At 44.5% G+C, this 15,185-nt stretch overlaps 1 protein-coding gene across 4 annotated transcripts in view; it reads left to right on the top strand.

The window, feature by feature from the left end:
- The window catches only part of NTRK2 (neurotrophic receptor tyrosine kinase 2), a 325,021-nt gene that overhangs the window by 174,893 nt on the left and 134,943 nt on the right, over nucleotides 1–15,185 (top strand). For 2 of the 4 annotated variants that reach the window (XM_059142001.1, XM_059142000.1), the window contains one exon: nucleotides 4,043–4,231. In XM_059142001.1, the coding sequence (XP_058997984.1) occupies nucleotides 4,043–4,231 (189 nt within the window). Of the gene's footprint in view, nucleotides 1–4,042; nucleotides 4,232–7,986; nucleotides 8,902–15,185 lie in introns of those variants that run through there. The other 2 variants (XM_059142002.1, XM_059142003.1) reach the window with 2 other exon arrangements.

Genomic DNA, 15,185 nt, shown 5'->3' with positions numbered 1-15,185 from the left:
GTTGCCAGTGTCTGGCTTTAGAGTGACAGGCAGGTGGAGAGTGGCCCGGAATAGGACGGCCTGACACGGTGGTGCAAACTTTAGATGGGTTGGCTGGTCTAAGATACGTCTGCTCTCGGGCAAGTTCTTTACCATCTCTAGGAACTGGCTGTCTCTGGGAAGGGCAGTTCCTTCAGGGTCAGCGAGGCTCCGGATGCTGAAGCACCAGTCTACAGAGTATGAAAGGCTTAATGCAGCTGCTCAAGAACCATAGTCTCTCCCCTTACCTTAAAGACATCATTGGTCTTGAGAGAAGGAAATTCTTTTCCCAGATGACCTTCAGCATTTCTTATCATGGGAAAACAAGTGTGAGGCTTAGAAATGTCTGTAAGTCTTGGGGTGCCTGGGGTGTGTGGTCAGTTTCCCATCCGACTCTGGGTTTCAGCTCAGGTTTTGACCTCAGAGCTGTGAGATCAAACCCAGAGTGGGGCTCCATGCTCGCCATAGGGTCTGCTTAGGATTTGCTCCCTCCTCCCCTTCCTCTCCCTTTCCCTCCCCACTCCCTCTCTCTCTAAAATAAATAAACCTTGGGGAAAAAAAGAAATGTCTGTAACTCAGATGTGCAGAACACATTACCAAGCAGCTCTGTTGGAAGAAAAATGTCTCTTTGCACCTGAGACATTTTATTAAAATAAAAACGGGCTAAAAATGTTTCCAGATATAGCTCATATTTGTCAGCTCGGTAATTAGAACTAACCCCTCCCCCCAAACTGAGCAAGTCGCACATACCCAGCAATTTAAAACTTTTTATTAATATTAGAAGACTTTTTTTTCCCCAAACCTTCAGATGAATTTCTTATAACATTCTGTGATGTGCCCCTGACTTTTCTTCTGTCTGTCTTTTTGTGGTGTCTCGTCAAGCTGGTGCACAGACACACAATGACACACCCCGTGATAGGCACAGACAGCCTGCTGTCAAATTATATAGACATTCATTGTCCCTGCTGAGTGCTTCTCCCCCTTCCCAACTATGCTGTGCTCCATTAGATCAAAATGTTCATAGAAATATGGGCTGACTCCCGGCAACCCTGCCAGCCGTATCAGTCTTCCAGGATTTAGAACATGGATGATGAAGAAAATAGCACTTGAATTAATATCCCACCTGATAAATTGTTAAAGTTTCTATGTTGCTCAGATTTGCCAACAGCGACCTTCTGGCAAAGGGATAGGGCGTTTGAAGAATGACCTCTGGTGCTTCGTGCCGCCTTTATGATTAACTTTTTACCCCCCACCCCGAACAGAGAGCCCATTCCCTTGGCCTGTGTTACCTCAGAGTTGGGGGTTTTACTTGGGGAAATCAAGGGAAGGAAAGGGTGTCCTTTGGTGGAAGAAGAAAAGCCAAGGATAAGCCTCTTGCTGTTACTCTGTAAGGGCTTCACGGTGGACATGGCAGATCATTCAGAGGCCGAATTCCCCGAGGAATCTCGGCATTGTCGTCTAGATATAAGCCTCCTCCAAAATGATTAAATGCTAGAGGAATGTTGATAGCCTGACCTGGGCCAGGGGAGAGTCACAGAAGAAAGCAACCAGGATCAGTGCGTTCTAATGATTGCTAGGGCTCCAGAAGCAAATATCGCCGGCCTTCTGACAGCATGTGGAGTATTTGAACATGACAGCTCCTGCCTTTCTGGGGGTAAATGTTGAGAAATGTGCAACCTTGACTGTACCCCCCTCGGGGAGCACAGGCTGCAGCATGCTTTGGTAACCTCGAAGGGTGGGGGAAACAGCTGCGCCAGAAACACAGCAAGGGGGTCAGCGGTGGGAAGGTTTTATTGGCAAGATGCAGAAACCCTAACATAACACATTTCCATTTTCCATCTCTGGGTTTAAGCTCTGGGTGTCAGGAAGCAAATCATAAAACAGGGATGGTTAAGGATATTGGAAAGAACTTCTCTTTATAGCTACTTTTGGCAGAATTTCCACTCTTTGCTAATACCGGTGAGCTAGGCACAGGATAAGCACAACCAGCGAGCTTGCTTTCACTCTGAGCTTTCTGCCGATTCTAAATTGGCTGTGTGAGGACTTGTTTGCAGAATTAAGCCAGAGCGTGTCATTAAAGGCAACTGAAATGTACATCCCCTTGAGAAGATGCTTTTAAAAATTACCTATAATAGCAGTTGGCTGCCTCCTGCGTAGTTTGTTTAAGATTCAGCTAGCTGGGGAACGTCCAATTGTTATCACTGCAAACTGTGATAATCCCCTTCTAGGGGGAATATGCATCTTGGAGGTGGGATGGATTATCAGTGTCTTTCTTCTCAGGGGGCTCAAAAAGGTAAGGTACAATGACTTTTGTCTTTCAAATTGCTGTGCCTCTCCCTGAATTTCCTTAATTAGAGAAGGATGGAGGTGGGGAAACCTGTATCCTGGGTGAGTGAATGAAAACACAATCCCTTACTCAGCAGGTAGCAATTCAGTCTTTTCTTCCCCTGGTACACTGTTGCCTTGACTGATAGTCATTCTGTCTTTTGCTTTTCCTCCTTACCTTTCCCTTCTACATTTCTCTTGGCTTGTGCCAGCGGCTGTGGCCAGCGGTCTGCTTCCGTGGGACCTTGCAACCGCTCAGCACGCTGCCGAAACACATGTAATGTATGTCTAGGGTGTTTGTTGATGTCCCACGTGTAGAGTGTGGATCATGAGCCAGTGAGCCCTTAATTGCTTTGAAGCTTTCCCATTGACCTTTGTCACTGTGCATCTGATTTTGTTTGCAGACTGGTTGGGTTTAGTGGTCGATAGATAAATTGTTTAGACAAGACACAGTAGACCCTGTTTATGGGCACACACGTTCTTAGACTCGAGACTAGAAAGTTTAAGTCTTGTGTGAAAAATGTTATGGTTATTGAGTTAGTATAAAGAACACCCATGGAATGATCTACAAATAAGATTAGGGCTAAAGGCAAAGCAGGCAACTTCGCCATGGGTTTGATCTGCTATTGTCATGAAAGTATTTTGTATGCAGAAGGAGAAACATAGTAATAGGACCACCCGGTGTAATTTCAGTCCACCAGTTGTAAGTTTCTTTAGTAATACCTAATAGTAATTCATACTCATGAAGCACCTTTAAATTTATAACTCACTTCTCTTATCTAGAGTCTCATATTCTTTTGCACATCTTACAAATTTAAGTGGGTATAGAGGTCCAAAAAAAAAAAAAAAAAAAAAAAAAGGGTAAGTGACTTGTCCAAAGAGTGGAGAAAAGCCCTCAGATCTTTGAACTGCTAGGATACTTTTTAGTATATGGTGACACAGGAATTCTACACTCATGCTGCGAGTTTCAATGAGTGAGTGTTCTAAAGATGTTCAGAGAACAGAGAGCAAAGCTGCATATTGACTTACCAGAGAAGGAAGTCAAGACATTGGAACCTTCACACATTGCTCTTGGGAATAGAAAATGGTGCAGCCATTTTGGAACTCAGTCTGGCAGTTCCTCAAAATGTTAAACAGAGAGCTCCCACATGACCTGGCAATTCTGCCCAGGAGAAATGAAAAACGTATGTCCACGGAAAAACTTATACACAGAGGTTCATGTCAGCATTATTCGTAACACTCAAAATGTGGAAACACCCAAATGTCCATCAGTGGATGAATGGATCCACAGAACGGAACATACATACAATGGAATATTATTTGGCACCAAAAAGGAATAAAGTAATGACCTAAGCATGCTAAGTGAAAGTGGCCTGTTCCAAAAGATCACATATTATATGATTGCATTTCTATGAAATGTCCAGAATAAATCTGTAGAGACAGGAAAGAAATCCACAGAGACAGAAAGCAAATTTGTTGAGGCCTGGGGCTGGGAGTGGGAGGCCTGGGGAGTGACTGCTAACTGGGATGATCAAAATGTCCTAAAATCAAACTATAGTGATAGCTGCACGACTTTCTGAATATACTGAAAACGACTGAGTTGTACGCTTTAAACGAGTGAATTTCATATATGTGAGTACAGCTCAACAAGGGAATGGAAAAATTATAGGAGAATGTGTCTTTTTTTTTCCAACTCCAGGCCCAGCTTCGGTTATCAGCAATGATGATGACTCTGCCAGCCCACTTCATCACATCTCCAATGGGAGTAACACCCCATCATCTTCAGAGGGCGGCCCCGATGCCGTCATTATTGGAATGACCAAGATCCCTGTCATTGAAAATCCCCAGTACTTTGGCATCACCAACAGTCAGCTCAAGCCAGACACATGTAAGTACAGCTGTTTATACTTACTGGCCTGTTTGCTGCACCGCAGTATCAATCAGCATGTTTATCACAGTGCCTGATGAGGATGACTGGGGGCGGGGGGGTGTGTGAAATGTCTGAGGATTCGTGGGGCTTTGGGCCTATGGAATGGCTCCTTTAGTTTGCTGCTTATGGAATTCTCAGGGTGTGTGTCCTGCTGGGCTTGGAAATGTGGGTGGATACCGACTTCTCTTGGGATCCATTTTCCCAAACCATTTGTCACTGTGAAGTTGGAATCAAGGCATGCTTATCTTGGAAAAGATAGAGACAGAAACCAGAAGTATCAGGAGACAGCAAATTCATCAATTACAAAAGATAGGTGATTGGTTGGGTTTTAATTTGATTTACTGAAAGTCATTCAAATATACAGCACTGGTAGTCATCAAGGTTCTGTGTTACTCACAGGTGGTATCAATTTGGGTATATCTGTATTCTTTGTTCTGTTCTTCTTCCCAGTATGAGATTTGTTATCATGCCACAATAGGAAAGAGACATCACAACAGATAACCTATTAGCCTCTGTTGAGAAGCTCGGGATTTCTCTCAAAGACTCTTATCCTATCTTCAGAGCCACTGCTCAAATTTAAAAAAGGGAACATGGCCTTATGGAAAGCAAAAAATAAAACACAGTGGGCAAATAGGCTTATGCCATTGGAATGGCAGGTCTTTCTTCATACATGAATAAGGGACTATGAGGGCTAGAACATCAGGTGGCCTAGATCCCAGGGGCTCACCTGACAATGATGAATGGGCATCTTCTATTTGGCATGTTCTTACTCCATCTTAAATACTGTTCTCCTGCCTTGCCTTGGAGGAAAGGTGGGACAATTGCAAAGTTAGATTTTGGGGACTGACTTTCCACTTAGACCTCTCACAGGACAAAGGGGGTTAGCAATGGGTATCTTTTCGTATATAAGGAAACACCTGTAATTTTCTCCTATTCATTCAAATTTACCCCAAGATATGGTGAATGTTGGATTTTAATATAATCATTAAGAAGAACAGTATTATGAGCTTGTAATGTGTGAGCTTGGACCCCACCATAGTTTTCAGTTGAATACGTGATATGACAAGATAAATAGAATAGCATATATGAGAAATATTGAGCTCCTTGAAATAAAAAATTTGTTTGAAATCAAGCTATTATTAATCCTAATATTGTCCGTTATGGTATGAACAAGATGCATTAAAATGTGCATTCTTTGTAGAGATAAGTATCTTCCAAAGGTCCTTGAAATACCCTCCATGCCTAATAGTCAAATATTGAATGAGGTAAAGCAGGGTCCTATGATGTGAGACTCTGTCATCATTTTGATTGTGCTCCCTAGAAAGAGAGTCTTTTGCCACCCCTGCCACCCCTGGGACTGCCACCATCAAGACCCAGGCGATATGATTTACTTCAGCTAGCCCGAAGCTGTGTTATAACCTATCCTTAAAAGTTTGATCTCCTTTGGTTTCTCTAACCAAGTAGATGGCATCAGTCCAACACATTCAACAAGAGAAAATGAACCAATGAGCAGGAAAGCAAACAAACAAACGAGAACAAAAAACAAAGTGAGCAAAGTGGCTGCTGAGTCTGTAGTTCTGTCTGGAAGTGCTTTCGGCCCTAAAATGTCTCACAGAAACTTTCTCAAAGTGGTTCCCTTAATCTAGAGTCCATAGAGATTTTACAAACGTTTTTCATTACACATTTTGGTTATTTTGGAGAAGTCTTATACTTGTGGCTTGGCCACTCTATGCCATCTCTCTTTAGAAGGTGTGGGAAGCAAGTTCAGGAGACTTGTAGCCTCCCGTCAGTTTCTGTCCTCCACCAGAGGGCTCTAGACCATTGATTCTTCATTTGGCTGTCTTTCTTATAAAGTCTTGTGGGGCCCTTCTACCCAGTGGTCCTTACCTGGCTCAGGGTTCTCAACCACTCAGCCAGCATCTTACACAAGAAGAAATTTTCTTCTTTCCAGGCATTGAGTCATGTGCTCTTTCATAATCTTAACATCACACATTTTCCATGAATCTTTTTAGAAGAAATGGAATGAAGAAGCAGTCTACTTCTTTCATTCTCTTCTTTCTTTCTTAAATGTCCTTCTTTATCCCATAATTTTTTCCTTTATCTTCAATGTATCTGTTGCCTCATGTTAAGTCCTGGGTCTGGCCATCCTCGTGTATGTGTTTCTGTAGTCTTATTTAGGTTAGATTGTAAGCTCCTAGAGAGCAGGAACTGTTATCTGTTGAACTTCATAGCAAAAGACATGGTGTACCTTTGCTGTTGGCCAGATGTCGGCCAGATGTGGTTATGTATTACTGAAATATTAATTATGAACAGACTTATAACAAGTAAAGATGAACCATAGTCTTTTTCATTGGCTCTCCTCCTATTAAACATGCCTATACAGTAGTTTATCTGTTAGACATATTTTTAATAATATATTAGCCAGCTTCACCAGATTTGGATAACAATTTAGCAGAAAAATGCTTTTGACCCCCCCCAAACCCTTTTCTTTGAACACTCTAGTTGTAGTCATCCAGAAATTAAAATATTTAAAAACATAAAACTGACATATAGAGAGATTTGTTGCTAGAGGCCCATTAAATTTTGGGAGCTTAGCATTCAATCAAGTGAATCCCGTTGAATATTTTTACAAACTAACCTTCAAAGAAAAGAACAGGTCTTCCAAGAAGTTGGATATGTTGCATTTGAAAAACAAATTTAAGAAGATCTCAGAAAAAGTTTAGGACGTTTGCCATATACTTACAGCAAAATACCCCATGGATAGGACACCACCAACCTCTGGACCCCGTTAGAGGCATCAGCAACAAACCAGCACATTTACTTCTCTTTCCTAAATCGACACGCTATTCAGAGATGTTGGCTTTAGAATAGATGTGTGATCTTACGTGGAATGGTCCCATTCTTATTTCACTGAATTGTAAGAATCTAATACAGAAGGTGAAGTTCAATTCAATAAATATTTATTGACTACCCACAACACTTTTACAATGCTAGAGAACCAGAGATTTGGTGAGGATGGTAGTGTGTTCTTTGCCCTCAGGGAGTCTTGTTGGGCACACCGGTGGTTACAGATATGATCATATAATCACAGTGTACCCAGGTAGATTGGTTCAGAGGAAGAGTCCTAACCACTAATTACCTATAGGATCAGGCAGGTCATATGAGGAACGGGCTGGGTCAGAAAGATGACGTGGCATAGTGAAGACCTTACTAGAACATTGGCCTGCTATTACCAGATCCTCTCATTTTTCCAGCAAGAACAGCATTTATTATTTTTCTATGAATTCCATCAGATTTAAAACACTGTGTGGCATCAATAAATTTTGTCAGTAGGAGTCAGAGTTGGTCCATAGTCCAACATCTGGTTGTGACCTCTGAGTCCGACCTTAAAAATCAGTTAATACACCTTATTTTGCAAACAATGCTCAGCAGTGGCCCTTCCAAAATGACACAGCCTCCATGCTTGCATAGCTTTACTTTAAAAACAAAACAAAAAACAAAGAGGATCGAACCAGATTGCTTTAAATGATGTGTCTACTTAAGCAAAGGATGATCAATTATATCCCCCAAAGTACTTTTCCACTCTCAGGAGCTCTGTGAGTGGACTCATTAAAGAAGTCCAGAGATGGTTGACAGGAAATTTAGAGCGAGCTGAACAGGGCTGCATTGCTCCCGAGCACTTTCCAATAGCAAGTCTGTCTACTTTATTGCAGGGCCCAGAGCTTCCCCCAAGACCGCCTGATAATAATTTGGTATTTGGAGGCTCCTGTGTCACTGCAGGAACTAAAGGAGGCTAAATCCATGCCTGATGGAGGAGAAGAGTTCTATGGTTATCTGCAAATTGTGGCCAGACAACACCTTGACGTCACTCCTTAGCTTCCATAACCTAGCCAAGCAAGAAGTTGCCTTCCAAAGAGAAAGCAGTGTGCTCTAATGACTAAGCCCTCAAAGTGCTATGCCACTGTAACTCTAGACCCATCTCCTCGACCAATCAGGATGGCAAGATGGAGCTGAGGGGCTCAGCAACATCAAGTCTGGAGTTGGTCTTTAATTCAACTAGTCTGTGTAGATGTGTCTGAAAACCACATCATCTGACAGCATGGGGTGGTTTCCCAGTAGGAGTCACAAACCCGGCTCAAGGGCAGCCGTGTGCTATCCTCTCCTTGACTGCTGGGAAAGATTTTGACAGGGTACAGTGGAAATATACCTTCTGAGCTGAAAAAGAGAGAAAGAAAGAAACAAAGAAAGAAACAAAGAAAGAAAGAAAGAACCACTAACCAGCAAAACCCTCCGAATCAACAATCTGGGGTTCATTTGAAGGGTGGGATGCGTTATAGCTTCCCCTGCAAGAAAAGCAAATGCTGTAGACTTACTGTCATCCCCAAATGTGTGTCTTTCCTAGAGCAGCCTTGTAAATTAGCTAGGGTCCTAGGCCTGGGGCCAGAATTAAATTAGAACTGTCTCTGAACATGAACTGTATGTGTTTGTCCTTGTAATGCATGCCCTCTGCGAGTACCTAGGGCTGTAACTCCCTGCGGCAGACGCATATAAAGAATTCTGACTTCTTTCCTTTGGTTCTGCTTCCAATGAAAAATGGATATTTATTGACTTCCTGCAAAGTGTGCCATACTTTTCCAGGTATTATAGTTCGTGTGTGTGTGTGTGTGTGTGTGTGTGTGTGTGTGTTCTCATTGGCTTCATGCTTATTAGGCAGTTATGTAGATGAGCACAGATTCCTAGACCAGCTAAGACTAGGGAAATAAGACATAATAAGGACAAGGCATGTGTTTCACTGTAGTTGAAAAGATCACACAGGGCACTCCTCCTGCTCCCCATAAGTGCCATTCCTACACCATCATCGTATTGCCAATAAGGGGAGAATCGGAGGCCATATTTTTCACACAACTGCGGAGTTTTTAAACATATTTGCAATGTTACTTTGAGTACCCACGAGCACAAATTCTGAATCACGTCCAGGACCCCAGGAGCTCGCTCGATGAAAGGACGAGGGTCCTGAGAGCTCCCCGGGCTTATCTTCAAGCCTCCCTACACCTTGTGCCTGGGTCAATTTCCATGGTCAGGAATGGGATTTAAGACCAGGTAGAAACAATTGCTTTAGCACCCTTCTCTATCTTTTGCCTATTAATTTGTCTTTCAAAAGTATATTTTCGGGGCACCTGGGTGGCTCAGTGGGTTAAAGCCTCTGCCTCCAGCTAAGGTCATGATCCCGGGGTCCTGGGACTGAGCCCCGCATCAGGCTCTCTGCTTGGCAGGGAGCCTGCTTCCCTTCCTCTCTCTCTGCCTACCTGTGATCTCTGTCTGTCAAATAAATAAACAAAATCTTAAAAAAAAAAAAAGTATTCTTTCTTCTAAGCATTTAATCGGCCAAGTAATAGCTGCTTGGGGAACTGTTTATATCCCTTTGAAGGCTGTGACCTGCACTTTAAAAATAAGCATAGCCCATTCTGCCCAGCGAGTGTTAGGACAGAGGGAGAATGCAGTTATTTTCGGATCCTTAGAAACAGCTTCGTTTACAGCACACGGGGTTGACAACTCATCCCTCGGGGGTCTTCATGGTTCGAATCTGTAGGTCCCAGTCTAATTCTGTCTCCCTCTTGGTGCCATAGTTCCCCATTGCTAGCTAGAACAGCTTGATATCATATTCTCTTTTCAACTCCAGAGGAGATGGCAAGAAGCTATCAAATAATGCTTTAAAAAGCAACTTGAGTTCCCTAGAAGAAAGGAAATGAATACATGCTGCATAATTACATTTAAAATGTAAGCCATGTTACAAATTCCACTGAGATGAAGGTGCGTTAGCGGACCATTCCAAGCACACTTAGGACTAAGTGAGATAAGAGACATCATTTTATCAACATTTGACCGCTGGGTGGTATTATTTGTTCGAAAAAAAAAAAAAAAAAAAAAAGAAGAAGAAAGAAAGAAAGAAATTCCAGCCTGTCATAGGCTACCTGGACCTTCTAGAGAAACCACTCCAAGCCTACATCGAATGGCTAACAGGGGAAAATGACTGTGGATTGAGGGGGGCACTCCCAGGGATGTTCTCAGAACTGTTTTTACTTGCACACCATCCACCAGCCTGAGGTGGATCTAGACACGCGCCCCCCACCCCCCACCAACTGCAGACACTTCCCTCCGATTTCACCAACTCATCTGTGATGTCCTGGAAGCCTGCCAGTCGAGGCAGGATCCTAATGCATTTATTCTGGGCCTTGCCCCAGGCCCAGCCCCCATCGGAGCGTGGGGACCAGCAGGGGGACTGGAATCAAGCCGCACTCCCAGTTTGGTTTCCGGTTGGTCACCCTTGCACTTGCCGGCAGATTGTGGACGGGGCCAGCTCAGCAAACACAAATGCAGGGGAGCCTGCTAGGTTGCTAGGAGGCCCCCCGCGACCCAGCTGCTGGGAACAATCGAGTGCTCCCTGTGGTTAAGTCGAGACGGCACGATGGGAGGTTTTCTGGGGCGTGACGCTCCGTCCTCTATGGCAGATCTTCCAACGGAGGGCAGGTTTCCTCCTTGTGATGTGCAGACTTTCTCCATCTTCGCTCATTCTGCTGGTCCCAGAAGGTGACCCACCGTGGCTGGGCTTCGGCCCCCATTACCCCCGTTAGAGTTCTCCACGCTGTCCTTCCGGTCACTCATATTAGAGTTGTTCGTTTCAGTGTCCTTTTCCTTGGCCGTTGTCACTTCCCTTGAAAAGCGGGTAAGACGCATTTGCTCCATACTAGGGACAGGAAAGAAACGGAGGGAGAACTACGTCTTCGTTCAACCTGGTAGCCAAGCACAAAGGCCTTCTTACTGCGAGGGCCCAGCCCCGAAGTGGGACCCCCCTTTGGGGATCCATGTTGGGTCTCTGCTGTCCTCTCTCAGCTGAGACACGGCTGTGTCTTTTGAAATGCTTGAACTCCTCAGAGGGGAAAATGAGAAGGCTGTTCTTGTGCCCAAAGGAAAAAGGAATGTGGGAGTTCGAGTGACCACCAGGAACGAGAGGGTTCCTAGGAACCCTGTCCTAGGCAGGTCACCCTGGGCAGGTATAGGCCTGGTGATTGCTGCTAGTAAGACAGAATTAAGTCTTACTTACTCCCTGAGAGGCTTCAGGTGCCCCCCAAATGAGGTACATTAAAATAAAAAATAAATAATATAGGCTACAGTAGGAAATTTGGAAAACATAAGAAATAAAGATGAAATTAAAAAATCAGCCATAAGTCCAACAGTTAGAGATAGCAGCTGATCTCGTTGGAGTACATAGGTGGCTTTCCAGTCCCGTGAATATCCTTTTAACATCCTGTGAAATACCGTCGGTTTTGTCTCTGCCTTTACTTCCTTTACTTACGCTGGGCTTTGTGCCTAGTTCTGTAGTAATGGTTCACCCTGGGTAGATTGTGCCAGAAGGTCTGTAGGAAGCATGCTGAGTATATTATTGCCAGTTTCAGGGTTCCTGTTTATTTGGTGGGACCCGGGGGGCTAAGGTAGGTTGGGGGGCTGAACGTGGCCACTTCAGGTCTGGTCTAGGGGGATCCTAAATCCGAGTGTTTGGCTCTCGTATGGTGAGTGTCATAGAGGAAATGAGGACTGTGTTGTGAGCTGGGAAGACTCCAGAAGGAAGAGGCTCCTTGTTCTGCCAAGGCAGGCTGACAGCGCTGGTTTAGGGTCAACACTATCAGTGACTCCAAATATGGTTCGTTGCTCAGCTGAAGCCAGCGATTACCTTTTGTCCCCCAGTCGTCAGCCCGATCCGCTTAGCTCCTCTCAGGGACCTGAGTGCACTGAATCTTACATCTAGTATGTTTCCCATTATGTCTTCTCACATTAGTTCCCATTATTTCTTCCACCCAGTGTCCCCACGCTGTGCGAGGACCTCTGATAAGCTGGAATGTCCCCTTAGCTATTCAGCCATACCTAAACTTAATGGAGTCAGCTGCCTGATGTTCTCCAGACTTTTTACCCTGAAAGCCTTCCTCTTTTGGTGACTCGGGCATCAAGGCCTGCACTGGGTTTCTGGCAAGGGGACCTCCAGCAATAGTATGACTTAAAGTATGTCAGGGTTGGATAAACACTGAGAGAGTCTAAAAATGAGTTCAGAACAGAGAGATTCCTATCATTTTTAAGAGATGAGATTGGTGTGAGCTTGAATCGAAGCAGGGGCAGCAGGGAGGGAAGAATTCTAGGAAGAAAACAAAAATCGAATGCTAATGCCTAGGGTCTAAATTCTTCTTATCAGTTACTGTACACACTATGCACATGGGAAGACAGCAATCTATCCTGTTGCTATTACTTAGCGCGATTATTGAATCATGCCATTGACCTTCTGGGTGTGTTAAAGTGGAGACCAAGCTCATTATCAGGGGATGAGGACATGTAGACTGAGTCCCGTAGTCCTAATGTCCCAACAAAGTGATTGATGTAGAGGGGACAAGATAAAATCCTATGCTGCCTAATGATATCAAAAGAGTTCATCTCCTTGTTAGAGAATGCTTTTTCTAGAGCAGATTATGCAGTATGTCTGCGGGTCAGATAAGCAGAGACAGAACCATGGAGAAGCCCCCTGAATTGTTTCCCTCCAAGAAGGTTGGATGTCCACATCCGTTTCTACCCTCATACCCAGTTCCCTTTCCACCCTTGCTCCTGACCACAGCTCACTTTTGGAGAAACAGAAGTTGGCCTTCTGTCTGTTGCTGAAAGAAAGAACAGAAAGAAATTAACATGTTACCCAGAGACAGGACTCAGATTCTTACCTTCTGTTAGTGGAGTACTAAGTGGCTTCATACAGTCTTTCTCTTGGTTTATAAATTCCTTCTGAACCATAAGTATCCATCCTTCTGCCCCTCTCAAGCTGCCACTCTGCCTCTTTTTCCTGGGCTTTGGGAACGATGATGCTAAGGAGCACATTTCTTCCCAGTTCCTACTTCCAGCAGCGCCATTTGCTGATACCTACAGGAGCAGATTCACTCCTGTCTCCTTGCCGGAGCCTTATTGAGAGAGGGCCCTTTGTTTCTCCCCAAGGGTGTTTCCCTCCTTAGAGCTTTTGTTTTGACTGTGGTGGTAAAAATTCCTCTATTGACATATAAGGTTTTCCTTGAGCCCAGCTAGACTTTTATCAACATTGGTTTGGGAAGAGGAGAGCAGTCATTTCATCAGTAAGAAGTTGGCAATGGGCTGCTCTCCCTTAGATTCCTGAACTGCTGAGCTTGGGGAGGGAGAAGATGGCAGATTAGCAAAGGGAGTAAGATTGTCCCTCACTTCCTGAACCCTGCTTCTCTTCTGGGCTCAGTGTACTCTCTGCCTTTTCCTACACATCACACCCCACGTTCCAGTTGAAGTAGATCCTGGGCAGATTTTGGTCTGACAGCTGACACACGGGTATGGCTGTTGGTGTTAACATTTCAATGCCATTGTGGTACTGAGGGCAGAGTTTCTGTGTGTGGGCAGAGCTCTGGAAGAGGTTGATGGGGGATGATGAATTCATGGGCCCACACCCTCTGCGCACTTTTGGAAGAAGGGCCTTGAGTGGAGATGGATGCTGATTCCATGCCACATCTGGGGCTTGCACCCACCCCCTCTCTGAGGTCTCCCTGCTTCCCCACCACAGCCAGTGAGCTTCCGGGGGCCAGACGCCTGCCTGCTGCCTTGCCCTGCAGGTCTCAGCCCTTGATCCTTCTGATACATCGTCATCTGGGGGTGGGTTCGGGAGAGGTCTCTGTGGACTGCTACACTTTGTTCCACTTTATTTCCCTCTCTGCTCGGATGTAAGAGAGCAGACCTAAAATGTGACTTAAATTCTTTTACTCTGTTCAGAGACTCCAGGGCTTGTCTATGTGTGAGTGAGCAGTGGAGCTTGGAATTCTCTATTATGTGGACATGTACATGGAATTGAGATCTGTTGTATTGGAACTTGTGATGTAGTTGATCATTCACAGCCAAACATGTTTACCAATAAAGACAAGTGTGAGATCCATGTTTCCATGGCCTGCTTTTGTCACTTACCAATGATTATTCTTACATGGACTTGAGAAGATAAACTGAGTGTTGGGATTCCAAAAAGTACCAGGAACAGCTGCATAGAGGTTGTCCCCACTGGCTCCCAGTGAGCTCCCAAGCAGATTCTCTCTGCTTTCATGCTGCTCCCTGTGCACCAGGGAGGGTCAGGACTAGGGTAAGGCAGGTGAGGGCCTTACTAGGGCACAGAATTTAAAGGGGCACCAACAATCACAGAAATCAAGATAAATAATATTTTAATGCCAAAATAAATGACAAAAAATAGGGACCCCTCAGTGACTTGGTCCATTAAATATCCAACTCTTTATTTCAGGGTCTTGAGTTTGAGCCCTGCATTGGGCTCCTACTTAAAAAGAAAAATAATATACTGGGGGCCTGGGTGGCTCAGTGGGTTAAAGCCTCTGCCTTGGCTCAGGTAATGATCCCAGGGTTGTGGGATCGGACGGGCTCTCTGCTCAGCGGGGAGCCTGCTTCCCTTCCTTTCTTTCTGCCTGCCTCTCTTCCTACTTGTGATCTCTGTCTGTCAAACAAATAAATAAAATCTTAAAAAAAAAAAAGAACAGAAAAATGATATAAAAATAAAGGACATGGGCACCTGGGTGGCTCAGTGGGTTAAGCCGCTGCCTTCGGCTCAGGTCATGATCTCAGGGTCCTGGGATCGAGTCCCACATTGGGCTCTCTGCTTAGCAGGGAGCCTGCTTCTCTCTCTCTCTCTCTCTCTCTCTCTGCCTGCCTCTCCATCTACTTGTGATCTCTCTCTGTTAAATAAATAAAATCTTAAAAAAAAATAAAAATAAAAATAAAGGACAAAAAAATGCAAAAAAATCTGCAAGAAACTATCAAAACTTTAAAGAAAAATGGGTCAGGGAGGGCTGGGATTAAGTGAGTTGAGTCC

This window comes from Mustela lutreola, chromosome 12, assembly GCF_030435805.1.
Source record: "Mustela lutreola isolate mMusLut2 chromosome 12, mMusLut2.pri, whole genome shotgun sequence".
Lineage (NCBI taxonomy): Eukaryota > Metazoa > Chordata > Mammalia > Carnivora > Mustelidae > Mustela > Mustela lutreola.
Note: the sequence above shows the minus strand (reverse complement) of the source record. Positions and strands in the feature narration are given on the sequence as shown.